Source organism: Oxyura jamaicensis, chromosome 2 (assembly GCF_011077185.1).
Source record: "Oxyura jamaicensis isolate SHBP4307 breed ruddy duck chromosome 2, BPBGC_Ojam_1.0, whole genome shotgun sequence".
In the NCBI taxonomy this organism is placed as follows: domain Eukaryota; kingdom Metazoa; phylum Chordata; class Aves; order Anseriformes; family Anatidae; genus Oxyura; species Oxyura jamaicensis.
Window position 1 is genome coordinate 113,407,210 of NC_048894.1, and position 20,520 is coordinate 113,427,729.

General features: G+C 35.7%; 1 protein-coding gene across 1 annotated transcript in view; it reads right to left on the reverse strand.

Annotated features, from left to right (window-relative positions):
* LOC118162574 (opsin-5-like) overlaps window positions 1–20,520 on the reverse strand; it is a 41,933-nt gene that overhangs the window by 16,234 nt on the left and 5,179 nt on the right. The window contains exons 2-4 of the mRNA XM_035318806.1: window positions 4,611–4,698; window positions 2,641–2,803; window positions 1,417–1,544 (exon numbers count right to left, since the gene is read on the reverse strand). Of these exons, the coding sequence (XP_035174697.1) occupies window positions 1,417–1,544; window positions 2,641–2,803; window positions 4,611–4,698 (379 nt within the window). The remainder of the gene's footprint in view (window positions 1–1,416; window positions 1,545–2,640; window positions 2,804–4,610; window positions 4,699–20,520) is intronic.

A 20,520-nucleotide genomic window follows, 5' to 3' on the forward strand; every position in this document is an offset into this window, starting at 1 on the left:
CTACTGCCAGGCAATTGATAGGCTGAATTCACCAGCCATTACACTGAATGATGTTCCATTCCTCTTGCTATTGAATATGATATTGGGATATTGGGTTGTGGGATTTTTTTGTTTGTTTGTTTTGTGTATGTGTGTGCTTTGCTTTGTTTTATTTTAAACACAAATTGTAAGCATTTTGATGATTGTAATGTCTTTTTTTTCTCTGAGCAGATTAACACAGTACAGCGGAGCTTTGCTCTACAAGTAGCGCTCATATGGACTAAGTGTTGAGCACTGAAAAATTCATCACAAGACAATGAAACCAAGCCTATGACATATGTTTTGGTATTATGGTATTTGGTTTATGTTGGGCACAAATTTCAAAGTAGTTCTACACTAAAGAACACCTAAAAAGGGAGATTCTTTACAAGTACATATCAGTACATTTTTTCTTCTTCTTTTTATTTTTTTAATAGGGAAGCAGGAAAAAGGAACCACACAATCCATACAAACAGTACTTCAGGTGAAAAAAAAAATAACAGAATCATATTTATTTCCCGATTGAGAGATAAGATTATTAGTCCTAATCCTGGAAAAATAAAAATTTTGCTTTTCATATAATAAAAAATAATAAGGATTTGTGTGAATGTCCAAAAGCAGATTTTTATTTTATTTTATTTTATTTTCCCTCAGGTCATACCTTCAAATTTCCATGAACTCCATTAAAAAAATAGGAATTTCTTATAAGACTATTCGGAAATATCCCTAAAATCTGAGCTCTTAAGTGGAAATGTAAGGGATGTGTTTCCAGACCAATGCTGTAGTAGAAACGTTAATCTTTAGTAGTGTTTATTTTTGTCCCAAGTTGTTCATATGTTAAAACAGTGTTTATAGTATGCCTAACAATGATTTGCATTCCTCAGATGCTCAAAACCATTAGCCAGCTAGCACTTCTGTCTCTTAAATAACCAAAAACGTTCTGATTTTTTAGTTGATTGTGAGGTACTATTTAAAGACAAAGTTGTTATTTGAAATATTTCCTCTTACAAATAGGGTTAACAGAAAGAGGAATAGTACCAGCTGTTTATATCAACATCAATCTGTATGAATAATTCTTTATCTAATATAGCAATAAACTCTGAAATGATTAGTTTATTCAGGCTAGCCTTGTTTTCAGCTCAGAACTCTTATTCCATACCTCCAAATTGCCACCTGAGTTAAAAGACCTTAAAAATAATAATTTCCATATATAATTATGGAGTATGGGGAATAAGCCTTACAGTTAGTTATGAGTGATAAAACACACACACACAAAATGACTTGTTTGACTGGATGGAAAAGATCTCTTCTAAAAGAACATTCAAGGATATGCAACTCAGAAATGGTTGTCTATGTTCACATGAAAAAATAAGATCTAAAAGAGAAACAGTAGCTTACCATAAGCTGGAAAACAAATTTTGAGGCAGCACACAGTGCTCAGTAGAGTCAGTGTTGAGAGACTGCAAATGCCAAACAGCACCCCACAAAATGCGTAGAACAAGCAAATGTGTTTCCCATACAACCACCTGGCAAATAACCAAGAAAGTTAATACTATGATGATATCTCTCTTTCTTAAATGCAATACTACATGGTAGGAATATGTATACATGTAGCCATAAAAAATTAATAAAACTTTATGATCAAATTACTAGTTGTTCAATGATCAGCTACAGAAAAGATACTTGCAGGGGGGTTGGACTAGATGATCTTCAGAGGGCCTTTCCAACCTCGCCCATTCTGTGATTCTGATTCTGATTCTATGATTCTGTGATTCTTATCACTAGTAGGCTAAGGTCATAAATTAATACTCATTATTATTTCCACTCGAATGAGGTATTTTTTAAAAGCTAGGTTTCATCAAAATCAACAGATTCTCTTGTGCATGTTTTTCAGAGGAATAGAAATTTGAACTGAATCAATGTACCTCCTCACTTTCTATTCAGACACATGCATGATTTGCAGTAGCAGTTGTCAAAATTCCCATTCTAGATTTTGAAGACATAGTATTCATTAGTCAGCATACCAAACTTTTTTACCAAACTTCAAAGAAGGTTAAAAAAAAAAAAAAGAAAGAAAAAAAATATTTCTCAATGATTATAGGTTGAATTAATATGAGTAAAGTGGACAGAAGTGGTAAAGGAATTAAAGAGTTCTAAATTCAGAGTATTGGCTTAAAAATTAATCCAGAATATTAAATTTCTATTTGCCATTGCTACCACTACTTTTGGGGGTCATCAGTAAATTCAGGATTTCAGGGTTTTCTTTTTATGCTACTAAATTTCACTGCCTAACTTAAATAAATAAATAAATAAATAAATAAAAATCACCATCACTTAAATAATTCTGCCCATGAAGAATAAATGCAGTAGATAGTGAAAAAAACAGTGGGTGTTTGGAACAAAATCTCAGCCCTGCAGAAATCAAGATGATAGGAAACTTAAAAAGACATGAATGCTAATTAACACCAGCAGTCTATAAAGTTGCTGTTACATAGCATACTACTCTCAGTCATTCTAATTATTTTCCACTGTTATGACAAGAAAAGTGGCAGAGTAATTCAGTCTTCTTCACTGACACAGACCTCCAGAGGATGTTAAATATCATGTGCATAGTGAACAAACCTGTGTGAAAGGCTGGAGGTTACAGCTAGAGGGTACAATGTCAGAGTCATACCAAGGTCACTGATGGAAAGGTTAATAATGAAGTATTCTGCTGGTTTCAGCAAATTCTTTTTCTTGTAGGAGACATATAGGAGAATAGTGTTCCCACACAAGGAGCAAATTCCTGCAGAGAAACACACAATATGAAGAAACATTTACTTTTAGCCTTTTTTTTTTTTTTTTCTTGTCCTGGAATAATGTGTTGCCATTGTGGTAACATTTATCAGATAAACTGGTAACGTATCAGATAAACAGATAAAGAGGTAATTTCCCAAATATTCTACAGATTATGATATTTTCTTTTAAAGGGAATGGCAGATTCACAAATAACATTAAGCAGCGAGGCTGAATTCCTTTCCATCACTGATCTCCTTAAGCCCATTTAAGATACTTATTTAAAGCCTTCTGGAGAGACAAAAGCCATTCATTCCCATTGAATTTTACTTCTGGAATAATTTTTGTACAGAAATTTATGCTAACATTTCTGTCGCTGTGAGGTGTCAGCAATGAATGGGATTCTCTATTGGGATCAAACCATTTTTTATGGTCCTGTGAACATACTCTATCTGGATCTGCCTAGTCAGGGTTCTCCAGGAACTCTGGTACAACTGACACCATAGATGCTAGACACAAAGCCTGAAAAGAGACTCAATGATCTGACCATGGCTGATTCTCAAGGGTCCCAGAAAGGGAAAATTCTGTTGCTACATTATGGTGTACAATTAGCTGAGCAGAGGTGGGAGAGGAGGTGCAAGGAGCAGACACAAATGAAGTTTTCAGTATTTTACCAGCAGTGTTGTCAGTACAAAGTTCTGCATTTTATCTGTTGTTGATAGCATAGAAAACACCAAAAGCAGAAATAAATCTACATCAGAATTTTTCAAGTCCATCTGGTGGGAGAAAAAATGCAGGTTTCTGCAATATCTTTATTGTTAGCTGAAAAATCTCTGCAAATTCAGGAGTACAAATACTGCAGGGACTTCTCTCTCTAAATTGATCTGCATTGTCCAGCCGGGATATTAGTCTCCTCTCAAACTCAGCTGTCCATATAAAACTACACTCTAAAAGAAAGAGTGCTCACATTCACCAACATTTTTTAATCAACGTGTTGAAGAAACATCTTGAGATGTCAATATTCATTGACAATCAATAAGAATTAGAGACATGGGTTCACTTTTAGTTGGCACTATATTTATCTTGCATTAATCCGATACTTCAGTGCCAATATTGGTTGCCTTAGAGACGTAAAATTCCAGGGAGGATTCTTTTTCCTGTTAGGATATTCCACCATCTTCTCAAGCACCAGACGTCAACCTTCCTTAGCCAGGGTGGCCATTGCTCTCCTGGTGCAAGTGTTGCCTTTCCTTTCCTATAACTCATGGTTATACCGACCAATACCATTTGGAGTGGATCTGAATTTTTCTCCTGTTAGACCAAGACTAGGGAGGAGAAATTTGCCTCCTCTTTATCAGCATAGCTCATTTTCCAGAAATCTCACTTTCTAATGCATTGGCTGGGGATGTCAGCCATAAACCTGATCTTTCTGGCACCTTTCCCAGACACTTGATGACTACAGCTTTTGGTGTTATACTTCAGGTATATTTATTATAAATGTTAAATTATACTTCAGGCAATCTCTTGCTTAGACTTAATGATGATTATATGGATGCCAAGAACTGCCAGGGCCTTGAAATCCAGCATTCCTGTCCAGCAGATATCTTCCTGACAATGATGAAAGTTTTTGTTCCTAACACAAAACACAGGCTACAACTTTTTAATGATGTTACCCTATACTTTTTTCTCCTTTTATGAAAACACAGAAATTCATCTCTGTCAGAAACAAACTTGACCTTTAAGGTTGCTTCATTCTCCTCACCACATCAAACGCTGACAAATATCTATAAGCACTTATATTACAACATCATACTTACCAAATACCATATAACATATTCCAACAACTATATCAGCTTCTTCTGTTATTTTGGACTGGAATGTTGAATTAGCAAAAAATGGGCCCATCTGAAAAAAATAAAAATAAATAAAATTGTATTAAAAATCAGTATCTAAGCAGGTACCTGAAAGCTCTCTGCAGGGCTATAAGATGTTCTGAGGTGAAAAGACAGGGAGAAATTTATTCTATTTTTTTAATTAGGAGTTAATTTATCTGAATGTAAGATGTGAAGAAGACAGAGCCAATCTCTTTTCAGTGGTGCCCAGTGAACGTGCCAGAGGCAACGGGCACAGACTGCTACACAGGAGATTCCTTCTGAACATCAGGAAGCCTCCAGAGGTCCCTTCCAACCTCAACCACTCTGTGATTCTGCGGGAAGAGCCTCAGTGTAACAAATAAGTGGAAACATGAATGTAAATGCATGAGAAATATCTACATATGCATTTATATCTAAAATTCATACCACTTAACTTCTTACTTTATGTAGAGGTGAACAAAATAAATTCTTTCTGCCTTCCACAAACATTCCACTTTTATATCCTACCCCCATCCTCCACCTTTCTGAATTTGTCTCACCGTGTTTTCTCTAGTTCTGAAGCTGGCAGTTTATGAGAGAAAATGGGGCTGAAGGTAAATCAACAGTCCTTCCTTTAATGTATAGATCCTGCCAATCTCCTGATCCCTGAGCTGCAACAGACTGAACTCTCACATCTCACAAAGTGAGTTTTTAAATGTAAATGAGTATATTTTTCAGGTATCCTGTGTGTCAACTCTGAACATAACTACATGTATAAGGTCTTCAGCAAAGAGACACGGTGTGACAAGTCAAGTCAATGGGATATTGCTCAGCTTTCCCTAGCAAATACTTTTGTGAAGACAGTTACACTAATGAAAAAGAGCTTCTGTCAACTGTCTCTGTGTTGGTCTGAGATACATACTGGCATAACTCAGAAAAACTTCAGAATTACCATTTATTGTCATCTGCCATTCCTGTATTCAAGGAGTCTTCTACGGGGCCCGCCCTGTGACCCAGTCCTGACCTTACTGCCCCTATGAACAATGGCAGTACCAAAGTAAGGACACTAACTTGTTCTACTGCAATACTCAACCACATAGATGCTCTCACATAAAGGGTTTAACACATCATATAATTTAAGGGAAAATACCTAAGCTGAAGTTTTCTCCTAGAACAGCACATAAATAAAGAAGTCTAGCAGATGTGAATCTTTTGTTGGTTTGTTTTTTCTTCTCTCACAGATGCCATTGCTGTATTATCTTATGAGTATTAGATTATCTGGAGCTGTTCTTGGCAAATTGAAGTTATTACAATTTGTTCAACAAAAATCCTCTAAATATATTTAAAAGCCTTTGTCTCTGATAATGATAGATTTCCACTGCTGGTCACATCTCACTTTCTCAGTGCTTCCATAGTTGCTTGTTGCAAAGAGAAAGCTCCCGTTTCTTGTGTGATCACTGCAATCAGCCACACTCTTTCAACCCACACCCAGCACAACAGCTCCCAATGAAGTAGGCAGCACAGCTTTAGACCTTTGGCTTGATTACCTAAATTCATCATGTCCACCTTCCCTACAGCTTCCCAGAGGCTGCTTATTCTCTCAGTGGTCCATCAGTTGTTTCTACACAAATCCCTATTTCCTTAATTGCTATAATCCAGAAAACCTCCACTATGGACACCAAAGGGTTTACATGTTTGTTCACCAGGAGTTCCATGAAAGGAATTTTAAGCCTACTGCATAACAGCAATAATGTTTATACTCTGATACTTTTACCAATATTTCTTCTACTCATTAAGCAGAAGCAGCGACAGCAAGATTTCACATTAGAAGCCTCAGCTTTACCATTTTCCTAGTGGCCAGTGCTGCAGCATGTGACTGCCCTCAAGAGACAGTAACAAAAATAACGACAGGACATTCATCTACTTTCTCCCTGAGGCATTCACAAACTGGGAGAGATTATGTGAAGGCCAAGAACCACCCAAAATCCAGCATTCCTGTCCATAACAAAAACATGTTATTTTGTTTGTCATCAAAATAATAAAATAAAAAAAAAGATAAGGGAAATGATATTAGATTCAAGTAAAAGTAACCCATCATTTATATATATATATATATATATATATTTCCAGCAAAAAACATTTTGATAAGCACCTGAACAAGCAGTTCAAAGTGTTCCCATTTGTAGTGTTTGGAAATCTACGTTTTTTTCTTTTTTCTTTTCTTTTATTTTCTTTTCTTTTCTTCTCTTTTCTTCTCTTTTCTTCTCTTTTCTTTTCCTTTCTTTCTTTCTGTTTTTTTTTTTTGAATAACACTACCATTTCTTGCTGTTCTTTACAATAATTTTTAGTTAAAATTACACCTTCTCAGGATGAGTTGAAGCCTTTTTAATCATGAATTCTCAAGCTGCTAAGTCTCCAGAAACTTGTCATCTAAGCAGTTTCCAAACATTTACCCTTTTGCAGATATTTGTAGTAATTTTGTAGTTAAGTATAGTGATTAATTTTGCACATCAGAAGTCAACAGCTCTGGGCAGGTTACAGAAAGAAAGGCTTTGAAAACAGAATTTAATCAATTTAAAATTTAAAAGCAAAAGCACTACTTTTAGAGAAAGCAGACAAAGACAACTTCAAAGAAGAACTGAAAAAAAAAATGCACACAGAGTTCTCAGAAACCACTTGACACTCTCTAACTTGATTTGCATGGCAAAACTGTGACTGAAGTACTGGCAAATATCATCAAGTTTCACTGTGGTTTTGTTGTTGTTGTTGTTGTTTGTTTGTTTTTCGTTGTTTGTTGATGGATTTTTTTGGTCCAAGCAGATAAACTACATAATGATATTTTTGAAAAATATTTTACCTGTATTTTTTCCCTCCTTCTCTCAACAGCCAGATCGACTTGTCACCACACAATAATCATACATTTAAATGAATCTAAGCTAAATCAGCTCCATTAAAATTTTGATAGTTAAGTACCATAAACCAGATAGCAACAAGGCATCTACACTCAAAGTATCTGTTTCAATAAATTGGTACAAAGTCACACTTGGTTCAACAATTTTCAATGTGCATATATGCCATAAATTTAATTTTCTCTCTCCAGATAATATTCTCTTGACTCCAGTCCTTTCATCTTCACCAAATAATATTTTACCTAGGTATTCAATGCTTTGTTCTTTCCCTGCACTGTATATATTAGTTTTAAAAGCTAAACAGAACATGACTTAGTATGAAAAGTATTTAATAGCTGGCACAGCTGAGCAGGAGGAGGTAGAATAAATTAATAAAGTCTAATAACTTCTCATTAAATATAAAGTATTTGCAATATCTGGTACATACTATTTCATTTCAAATCATGTCACTTGAAATCTAGTGACAACAACAAATGATTAAGACAGAACAGTAGTTGAATAATTTTCAAATGCGTTTAAAAAATAATGTAATTTTTCTACTAAAGAAGCATTATACATAGTTCTATATGAGTTTTTTTTTTTTGAAATGGATTCTACATACTTCGATTTTTAAAAAATGTTTACTATAAGTAATTTTGACCAAAAAAAATAATAAATAAATAAATAAATAAAAACTATCAGAACATACAGACAGAAACTTGCATAACTTTACAATACATGAAAGAATAAGGAGCACACAGAAGCCTTTACTGATAAAAACAAACTTTTTTCTTTTTTTTTTTTGTCATGGCCATACATTGGAAGTCATAATATTAACTGCCATAAAAATGTATTACAGTTCAACTACTTATTCACTTGTATGAATAAATATTTTATATACAAATTTCTATTCACTTATTTTGTTCACTTACATTGCCACTTCAGTGTGCAATCATAAAGCAAGTTGGCTATGTGTGCACGCATGAATGCACTGAGATCCTATCATTATTCAGCCTTATGGAAAATTCTTTTAGAAATTAATTTGTTTCTCATTCTGGTAATAAATGGCCATATTTTTGGAGCACAGGATTGAAATCATGCTCATCTCCAACATCATGTCACTCCAACTTCTATAAATAATGTTTGCTGGAAGGACTAATTAGAAGTCAAACAGCATTGTGTCATGTGTGCAGCAGCTTATCCTTGAATGTGCAAGGGCTATTTCTGCAAGAAAAAACATATACATATCAAGGGTTCTGATACTACAAATCAATAAATGACTTTTGTTTCTTAAAATTGTAGAATCATAGAAAGGCTTGGGTTGGAATGGACTTTAAAGATCACCTAGTTCCAAACCCCCTGCCATGGACAGAGACACCTCCTAATAGATCAGGTTGCCAGGGCCCCATCCAATTTGTTCTTGAATGCTTCCAGGGATGGGGCATCCACAGCTTCTTAGGCAACCTGTGCCAGTGCCTCACCACCCTCTGAGTGGAGGATTTCCTCCTAATATCTAATCTAAATCTCCTCTCTTTTAGTTTAAAGACATTCCTCCTTGTAGTGTCATTGTCTGCCTGAGAAAAAAGTTGCTCTACATCTTTTTGATAACCCCCCTTAAGTGCTGAAAAGCTGCAATGAGGTCACCATGGAGCCTTCTCTTCTTCAGGCTGAACAGTGCCAGCTCTCTCTGCCTGTCTTCTTAAAAGAGGCATTCCATCCCCTTGATCATCTTTGTGGCCCTCCTCTGGACCTGTTCTAACAGCCCCACATCCTTCTTGTGCTGGGTGCCCCAAACCTGGACACAGTACTCCAAGTGGGGCCTCACAAGGGCAGAGTAGAAGGGGTCAATCACCTCCCTTGACTTGGAAGTTGCAAAATATCACCTCTACCACGTACATATCCCATCTTTTATAAAACCTATTATTATTAGAAATGTACTTCTCTAACACAGTCCTGAACAACCACCCATTCAGTGGGACCACACTGAATTCTCCTTTCTGAGAGGCAATGTAAGATAACCACAATTACAGGAAAGTTTACTACAAATCTGGGTACATTGGAGAATTGCTATCCTTTTCTTCCAGACTTTTATAGAGGAGACATATTAAACAAGTTGATCTGCTGCTCATACCATCAAAATAGTGAATGTGAAAATTCCTTGAAGTATTAAGAAAAAAATAAGTGAAATTACAGACACTTCCATAATATTTCATAGGCAAAAGAGTAGTAAAAATACCTAGAATTACTGCTAGGTGCTTTAAAAGTAAAATCCAAAATAAATTTGCATTTGCCTGTTCAGTGCATCTATTGATGTTTCTTGTGATTATTCAACTAATTAATTGGTCTACATTTGCACAACTCAACTTTTATTTATTTCAAGGCAGAAAACCGCGTCATCTACATTTGACATAAATGTAGGCATTGTACAGAAGCTATGGCTTAAGCATCTTATGTTCTCTATATCATTTCTCATATTCAAAGTAATAAACTGATAAAATGGGACAAAGAAGAAAGTCTGATCTAGATAAGTCCCATTTCATCCCATTTTCTCTTTTCCAGTAAAACATCCCCCTAAATTATGGTTATTTCTCCTCAACCTCATCATCTGTTCTCCTCATTGCCTTTTCTCTTCCTACAACCATTTTTTAATGTAAAGTATACTAGGGAAATAACATCTTCATATTCTTGCAGTTATCAGTTTCAAAATTTCTTTATAAATCTTGCTTGTATATACAACCAGAGCAGAACAGGGAATTGAGAAATAAATGCTTTCTTTGTGTATTGCTCATTTATGAATCTGAAGATAAAGCACTCAGACAAAACAAAGAAATGGAAAAAAAATAAAAAAGTCACCTACAAACCTATAGTAGGAATGTTCCATGTTCAGAGTAAGGCCTTTAAATATCAGTTTATACGTAGTAGCTAGGTCTTCAACTGACTTACATTTGCATAGCTCAAATACTGTAATCAGCAAAGGGACCACCAACCTCCAGGTCAACCCCTTGAATTACAAAGTATAAGCAAACTGAAATTTCTGTTTGCAGAAGCTTAGAGATTTAAGTCAACTTTTCTAAATCCCTAGTCAATATTTTCTAAAGGTGAATTATTCTCAATATGGATTTTTTTTTACATCTTTCTTTTCCTGTTATTAACCTGAATTTGACTCGCATCAGCTACAAGCACTGACTTATATTTTTACCCTCAACCACTGATAAATGAACAAACAAACAAAAAACGATCAGAAATCTGCTCCCCAAATACACAGTTGCATAAGATATTGCAGTCATGCAGTCACTTGGGTTAAATAGATGGAGTTTCTTAATTATCTTGTGAGGGATATTTTTAGTCACTCTTGAAACTTCCCCTGGCTCCTTCCCATTTCTTCAGTCTGTATTTCAGTTGCTGTGGCACAAGGATTCTAACTCCCCCAGAAATCTTAATGAATGCAGTACCTAACTTCTCCTACTTAATATTTCCCTATTTAGATGTGCAAAACTAATATTTCTTCTCAGCCACAGAGTTGCAATGGGGACTCATTGGTCAAGCATAAATTACTGTTGCTGTTAAGCCTTTTTTATTATTATTATTTTTTTCCTAATATTGTGGGCTGTTTGATGAATGTAGGTTTATGCCTTTGTATTTGATTGATCTGTCTCTCTTTATAACAAAGCAAGGATTTCTTCTAAATCACCACTGGGGAAAAAAAATAAAAAATAAAATAAAATCAGACAGGAGCATTCCTATGGATTATCCAGCTTATAAAGATATATTTTCACCCTCTCCTACTTTTCAAGTTCCTTCAGATAAACATTTTAGAAACATAATGTATTCCATATTGATATTTTTAATGTTCTTTCTAGCAAAATCACTATATATATGCCAAATAATACTACTAAAGAAACAAGCCAGTAGTACTTATAACCATCATTGAAACAGTGCACTAAGTTCTTGAAAAATTCTGGCCAACTTCATGGTATATCTCTATTGGAGTGCATTCTTTCACTTCCCATCAAACATCAAAGCACTACAGTGCCTGAAACAAATTCTTAGGAGATGTTAACTAGCTACTTTCTCAGGTGATTATTTCTATAGTTACAGTAGAATATTCCTCTATATTCTTTTACCTGCTTGCAGTGGATCAGTGGCAGACCTGACCATTATATGAGCAGTACAAAGAGAATTCTGAATTGCTAACTTAATTACTAAATTTACATTTTATATCATAAAATAGCTATACCCAATTAAAAAGAGGAAAAATACTTTGTGGATTATATATTTAACCAACACAACATGGACAGTACTTCCTCTGTACATTTACCAAGAACTATTAGCAAGAACTATTACCAAGAACTATTAATTCTCCAAATTAATTTCAAGTAGGGATTTTATTTGAATATCTTGTGGCCTCCTAGCAAATGGGAGAAAAAAATGTCAAGTTTTACTTTCTAATTATTTGCACATTGCTTTATCACAAAGCACTAAAAATTAAGGGAATATATATATATATATATATATTCTGTTTACTCCATTGTTATCATCTCCTTGTCAGATCATTAAATTATGATTTTAGCTGTTCATCTGAGCATTGTAATTAATGACAGAAACAATTAATTTGATACTGAGGCCTAAAACAATTGATTCCTCTTGGGGAAATTAAATTCTCCTATTGGTCTTTGGGGAAAAGAGGAATAACAGCAAAATTTTCAAATAAATAATGCTCAAACTTATTCACAGAGCACGTGAACTCTTAGAAAGACTTTCTGTTCTAATCATTAAGTGTTTGTTTCATTAATGGATGTGAATATTTAGTAACATTTACAGCAGATCATTAACTTTTAAAAGATATATGTAGATGCTTTACAAAATCACTGAAAGTACTCTGCCTGAGGTAGGATATTTTTCCATTTTATTCACACAGAACTTCACATCATGCAAGAGATATATGATGGGGATGTATGGTGAAGTATGACTAGAAGAACAACAAAGCACAGGCCCTTAGGTAAAAGCACTCCCTCAGAGATCTAATCGAGCTGGAAGAAGAAAGGGCATGTTTTAACTAGAGGAGTAGTATCTATAAAGATAAAACTGAAGCTGATTTAGTCATTTGTCATGTCTGAAAGTGAGATGAAATGAAAGAAGTGGCAAACAAATAAAAACTCTGGATTGTATGGGAGTTGGTTCATTGCTACTTCAGAGACATCTGCTCACTGACACCAAATTTATTCAGCAGATAAAGGAACAAAAATAATATGTATATGTATTACAGTATTGATATAATATAAAACAATAGCACAAAAGGCCTGTCTTCAGTTTAAGATTATGATATTGGTTTACATCTCCTTGGCACTCCACCAGTGTAATATAGAAAAGCAGCTGAAAAGGGATGGCCTGAAAACCCCCAGGACAGGCTTCATGAAAATGTTGATGCTTTGGTAAATTTTGTTCCAAGCACCCTCATCATAATCATAAAGGAACAAACACTAAAACACTTGAGTTGTTTTTCTCCTGACACTTTCTAGATTTTGAAGACTTTCACTTCCTGTTATTCACATTGTTAGAGCAACTTTTTATTCAGATGAAATAACAGAAAATATCCATACTACCAAAAGAACAACCTTTTCACCTCTGTTCATTGTTAAGGTAAAATCCCATCTTCCTTAAATTGATATTATTTACTGTAGTAAAGATAGGGTGCAGAAAACAGCTGAAGAATCACTCTCTCCTCATCTTAGGAAATTTCAAAGCATGTAAAATCTCTTTCATTCCAAATTAAAAATGAACAGTTTGGAACACAAGATGCCACAATTAGAAAACAAACAAAGAAACAAACAAAATCTCAGGCATGAGTAATTCAGGGAAGATGTATCTGAAAGTGTAAGAAGTTTGCTTTTCAAGAAATCAAAATGTTTCATTCATGTTTGGAAGAAAATTTCCTAACAGCTCTATTTTTAAAAGCCTTATTTATTGTCAAATAAAATAGGCTAAACAGTCTAAAACACAAGGTTACAAACACATGGAGCTGAAGATATAGAAACATCTAGGATCCACTAGAAAGAATGCAGATGGATTTATATTCAAAGGTAAAAAACAACAAATATTTATTACAAAACTATATACTTCTCAGATCTCTACTAATCTAAGCAGTATTGTTAGAGATTCACCAACTTCATCTGTTCATCAGTACCAAACTCATTAACAGGAAATCACTGAACCCTACATCTACCTTTTCTCATATGGCAAGCAGGCAGACAGTGAGCTTACAAGCAACAAAATCCAATCCTCTTCAGATCCTCTGAAGGATAAAATTCTTTTTTTTTTTTTTTTCCTCACAGTAGGAGACTGCATGCCTATCAGAGAGGTGTCCAGCTCTGATTATATTGCAGGATGCTCACCTCATTCTAAACCAGAATGTTTTCCTGTAACCATCCACCCATGCCGTCAATATACACAGGGGATGTACTCTTACAACGGTTTTTGTGTTTCAGTTTGTAATTACAGTCCTAGTTCATGTAGCAGCAAAGAGAAGAATTGGAACAAGTGACAACTTATTCCTTCTACTCTACAAAGTATGAGCCAGAAGAACAAAACCTACAAGATACAGTTTACAGTACAAGCTCTTGATATTTAAATTCTTACACCAAAACAGGAGGAAACTAACGTAATTATACATTAGTTGTTAGACTAACTCAACTCTCTTAACATGAATATTTCAAAAGAACGTATTTAGGCCTGACAGGAACAAAATTATTGAGGAATAATAATCTTTAGCCTAGTGGGATGTTTGTTCTCTCTTCTGTTTATTTCACTTACTCTTTTTTTTTTTTTCTGCCTACTAAAGACACTCTGGATTTAAAGCTTTTCTCTCAGCAAGGAAGTCAGAAGTTTCATCATCAGCAAGACAGTGTTAGCTGCTACTGAATATGCTGATCATCTTCATGAAACATGAAATTTGGACCTTAAACAGATTTAGAGGGCTGGCAGAGGAATGCCAGCAATTTACTGCCAGGAAAAACATTGGCATCAACTAAATGGGATTAGACCAAGTTTTATAAGAAAAAATATTGCCTCCCACAATTTGTAGATATGAACTGGATTAAGTCTGTCTGGTTAAACAGTTGTTCCTGTCATAAAATAAATAAATAAATAAATGATACTTTGTGGTCCCACAATCAGAAATCAAGAGATCAGTGATACTCCAGAATGTTGTTAATATCTCTATAAATCAAAGCATAGTGAATGCAAAAATATAACTGTCATTATTCTAGAATTTTGTATCTGGCTAAAAAAAAAAAAAAAAAAAAAAAAAAAAAAAGTTTGAAAGGCTTTATAACATGTAGAGAGTTAAGATTCAAACTATCAGGTTCAGATGCCACAAGAAAGGTACCATGACCATTTTGACATCATTGCTGACAGCAAGCAAGAACCAACAGATTTTGGAGAGGGACTCAGGTAAGCTAAAAGACCTCATCGCAGCTCTAATATCCCCTGAAAAAGCTCTAATATCCCCTAATATCATAATCTCTCATATCCCCTTAAAAAGTCATTTTTCACCTTTGTTTCCCCTTTTCTACTTTGTTTTGCCCATTAACGTTATATAACGTTGTGGTATGACACACAAAACATAATAAAAGTATGCCAATCCCAAAGAATTTACAGTAGCTCACACAATGTAAGAGTGAAGTTACTTACTTAAGGCATTTACAGGTTAAGAGGAAAAAATATATATTCTTACAAATTCATTGAAGTCATTGGAAGAAGACTTCAGAATACTTGGAAAAGCATTTCACACATGAAATTAAATAATACAGAAAGCTTATTGTGAAGTTCTATAATCATTTAGCACAACCAGAACAAAAACACATTACTTATATTTGGGAAATAAATTCATTGCTGATCTTGAAAAGCCCTAGCAGGAATAAACACAACTTTTGCTGAGCACAGACAATATATGGTTCACTTCAGACACATTAAAACATGTTACAGTCCAAAGGCATAGCTGCTGGGAGCTGTGTTCCTTGCTAATAAGTGCCCTTGGAACAAGGAAGACATTGCAAAGTGATCACATAATTTACTCTTATTTTTTCCCTTAAAAAAAAAAAAAAAAAAAAAAAAATCTATGGATCCAGATAACATAGCCAATCTGTAAGGAAGTATATTACTATTTTGATGAATAAAATAAATAAACAACCATATGGTATTGTAACCTGATCAATTACAAACCATCGACTATCAGCAAAGTAAACTAAATGTTGAAAAGCTCAGAATAACATAAGAACACAGTGTTAGTAATATGAATAGCTGGAAAAAAAAAAAAAAAAAAAAAAAAAAAAAAAAAAGTTGTTCTGCAAGCACTGTTCCTCAAGGAGTAAATCAAATCAAAATGAACTCAGGGGAAAGACAGTCACTGCATGTTTAGATAATCAAGGCTTTGAAAGAGGTGTCTGACGATGCTACCTACAGAGACAGAAGAAATATCATTAAATCATAGTGTCAGAGAATCTATTAACAGGTTAACAAGGAAAACATTTTCAGGAAATTTTCTACTGACCTTTACATTTGTAACAACATCAAATCCATACTGTTTCCCTGCCCATTAAAGACTCTAATATCAGAGTGAAAAATGTATATTCTGAGAAACACATTAAATAACAAAAAGTAAATCAAAATTTTAATTAAAATAAATGAAGAGAGACACCACTCATGAAAAGAGTGATTAGGGCACTCACTACAACAAATAGACCTGGTTCTTGAACTAGTTCTATATCACACATCGCATTACTTTTATTTTTAATGGTAATCCTCCCAGCACCTCTAAAAACAGATGCAAAATGCAATGATGGAGGCTGGTTTGGGTCCAACAGTACAGAGCAGAGCATGGCAGGTAAATATGATACATAGCTCTCAGAACCGCTGAAATTCCCCTATTTTGGCTGGTTGTAACTGCTGGTCTTATTCATTGGCTTCATACTGTGTTTTTGCACGAGAGGAGAGGGAAAGGTAGCATCCGCGAAATGAGACAGCATCTTCCTTGCACGGTTCTGGTTTCATTAGTTAATTGATTTTTCTTGCCATGCCTTACAATTTATCCACTGTAATTACTAGAGTGTTTGTACTTTTGTTCTACTTGTTTCAATAACTGAAACAGCAATAAGACTCCTGTCCATTTGATATAATTCTCCAAATGTAAATAATCTATTTCTCACCTCATTTGTAAAAAGGAAAATAGCTGGACAGCGTTTTCCACTCAGCAATTTGCCTCAGTGCCTTTGGAAGTAACTGTTTTCCTCATTTTGGTTTAAATAAGAGCTATATTTAAGAGCCTGTATTTGGTTTTGTGAATCCTAATCAAAACAAAATTCAGTAATAAATGATTTCAAGATACAGCTTGCTTCGACAATGTAAATTCAATAGATCCCTAAATCAATATAATAATGGGGTTTGTGGCCTACAGGAGAAGCTGGGAGAAGACAGTTTTGCTCTTTATCAAGAATTCAATAATTGAGTCTGTTTTCAGGTTCAGATGATGGCCTCCTTGAGGCCATAAAGTTCAATGAAAAGAATTTAATTCTGAAAAAAAAAAAAAAAAAAAAAAAAAAAAAAAAAAAAGGAGTAAATAACAGAGGTGACAATAACAAATATATGGAAAAAAAATGCCTTGTTACCCTTGTGGAAACTTACTGTTTCAATTTCCTTTCTCATTCCAGGTAGGATAAATACCTGAAAACTTTCTCATTCGGCCCCTGCCCTGCAGGCTCTTCTGTAGTTATTCTGGTATTGTCACAATACCTCTAGGAAACACAAATCACATTTATGAGACTGTTACTAATGGAACATCCTGCAACAAGATTCAGTTGGAAAACAATTGGTACTGGATTCTAATTGCCTAATGAAAAAGATAAGTGGTTTGAAAATGTTCTAAAAACAGCCAGTTATTAACCCAAGTGCTACTTTCTTCATAAGAATGTTGCATCTCTTGTACTTCACAGATGACAATAGCCAGCTGTACCTCACTGATATACACATGATCACATACATATTCACAGAATCTGGCAACCATTTCTTAGAAATTAAGATCTTTAAAAATATGAGGAAATCTCTTATCTGACTCCATACTGCCAGTCTCCCTCTCATGAGAGGAATGTTGCACACCACTTCCTACATCCTAGGCCTGTCAAAGCAAGGACAGGAGTTTGATGGTCAAGTCCATCATATCGGCGAGGCAACTAGCAAATAGAGGGGCTAATGGCTGAAGGCATCAAACACACTGCCAAAGAGCAATGCCAGTGCTGGAATGATGGGCACCAGAATAGGCCATGCTTGCCAGCTTTGAGCTGAAAAAGCCATATCTGCAGTATGAGTGTGTGCTTTGATACTGCCACCAGTCATGTATTTTTTGTGTCTTTGCAGAATGATCATAGAAACATGGAATCATCAAGGTTGGAAAAGACCTCCAAGATCATCTGGTCCAACCATCCCCCTACCACTAAAGTCACCCACTAAACCGTGTTCCTAAATACCACATCCAACCTTGCCTTAAACAACCCCAGGTATGGTGACTCTATCATCTTCCTCGGCAACCTGTTCCAATGTCTAACCACTCTTTCAGAGAAGAATTTTTTCCTAATATCCAACCTGAAATGATATTACAGAATGATGCTACAGAATGTTACATTTGTCCAAGAAAGAGGTCATAACCCTTAAGATACCCCACTCTTTCTGATCCTGAGGGTATCTAGATAATCATTTCAGACTAGACGCTGAAGTATTTGCTGAAAAAAAAAAGTAATATGAATTTCACTCCTTACCACAGAGACTACAACTAAGATAGTTAACAGTATCATCCAAACTTATCTTCATGGTTTTAGTGGTCTTTGAGCCTAACAGCTGTGATGTATGTATAAAGCACACCATCTTGTCCAGTTGCAACATACACTTTCTCAAACTTGCCATGACAAATTAACCTGTAAAAAAATTAAAAATAAAAAGTCTGCATGGTGAAAGCAATCAACCAACTACTACACCACAAAGACAGAGTGTATTACTCAGCCATCTTTCTGCTCAAGGCCAAGAGGAGATAACCTATTATGCGGTAGTGCTTATAAAAGCCAAAAGTATATGCAAGTGCCTTTTTTCTGAAAACATTAAGAAAATAGTTGCATGAGGTACCACTAACTTAAAAGGAGACAATCTTTTAAACAGGGATTTAAAAGGGGAGCAATGGAGGAGGAGCCTGAGAATTATTCCCAGAGAACACAGATTGGTTACATGTCAGTAAAGTCATCCGTAGAGAGACTGCACTCTGGTACAAGAACACCTAAATTTTAATGGCACAAGAGCCCTACCTTATGAGATTGTTCTTTAATACAACAACTCCCATGGAAAACAAAACAACAACAATAACAAAAACATTATGCACACACACATAATGGGAAACCCAAAGAGGCTATGTAATTGCCCTCAGCATAATCCCTGCAGCTGCTGCTATCTGGCCCTTTCAGAACAGCAATTTAAAGAGCCATAGTTAACATCTTAAATGCTGGAGAGTGGTACATAAATGCCAAGAGCCTGAACAGGTTAAGAGTTCAGTGAGCTTAGACCTGGGTGTGAATTTTACCTTCTCCCTAGACTTTGATGAAAAGTTATCCATGGGAAAAGGACAAGGGTTCTAAAAATTTCCACATCCTGCACCCCTGCCACATGACTACGGGTAGAGACACCTGTGGCATGCATTTCAGGACCTAGGGACTTCTTGTCTCACCAGGATTCAAGTCAATGTCCCCCATTTCTGACAGGAGCACAAAACCCACCAGGTTACAGCAGAGTGGAGAAGGGTTACTCTGCTAAGGAGAATCTATGACCCATGCAAAGATCTTGGCTCTGTAACTTAGCATTTGGGACATTTGCCTGGGAGAAGAGAAGAGGATGTTCAATTCAGCCCTTTTCCCACCTGTCTCTTCTTCCCCTACCCTAGTATGCATGCTGTCTTCTTTACCTTTTCTTTTTACTTAGTTTATATCATGTTTCTAATTAAATACAGGACTATTCCTTTGTCCATATAGCTGAGATATATTGCATTAGATGGCCTTGGCCTTAAGAAAAATTGATACATCAAACACCTTGTAGGTTCCATACACACAAAGGTATCATATAAGCTCACTATTCTTATTAGCAATAGTGATAACAAAAAGAGGTATCTTTGCTTTTAAAAATCTACCTCTCCTCCACTTACTGAGAGAAAGATATAAATGGTCTTTGGATACCTGAGAGAAGGAAATCAGAGAAAGGAAATGTGGCAGACAGGCTCATCTCCTTAGCAAGTCTAATCTTGTGAAAAAAGGCCAGGGAGAAACTTCTCCATTTCTGAGGTAGTCAACCAAACCCCCTGGTGCAGACAGCCGTGCCAGCATGTCCAGGCCATGAAGGACTCAGCCTTCACAGAAGGCTTCCTTCCACAGGCCTCCATTTTAAGGCCAGTTCTCTTCAATGTTGTCCTAACTGACCTGCATGTAGGATTTGAGGACATATTGAGTCAGTATACAAAGGACGCTAAATTGGGAGGAGCAGCTGACTCCATGGAGGGTACAGAGGCCTTGCAGAGAGATCTTGACAAAGCAGGGAGCTGGGCAATCCCCAACAATATGAGGCTTAGCAAGAGCAAGTGCCACATTCCACACCTGGCAAAGGACAACCCTGGCTGTATGGACAGTCTGGGGGAAAAGAGGCTGGAGAGCAGCCCTGCAGAAAGGGATCCCAGGATTTTGGTCGATGGCAAGTTGAACGTGAGTCAGCCATGGGCCCTGGCAGCCAGGAGCAGCAACTGCATCGTGGGGTGCCTGCAGCACAGCATCGCTAGCTGGTGAGGGGAAGGGACTGCTGTGCTCTGCTCTGCACTCTTTCAGCTTCACCTCGAGTCCTGTGTGCAGTTTGGGGCACCACAGAAACAGAAGGACATAAAACTGTTGCAGAGTGTCCAAAGGAGGGCTTCA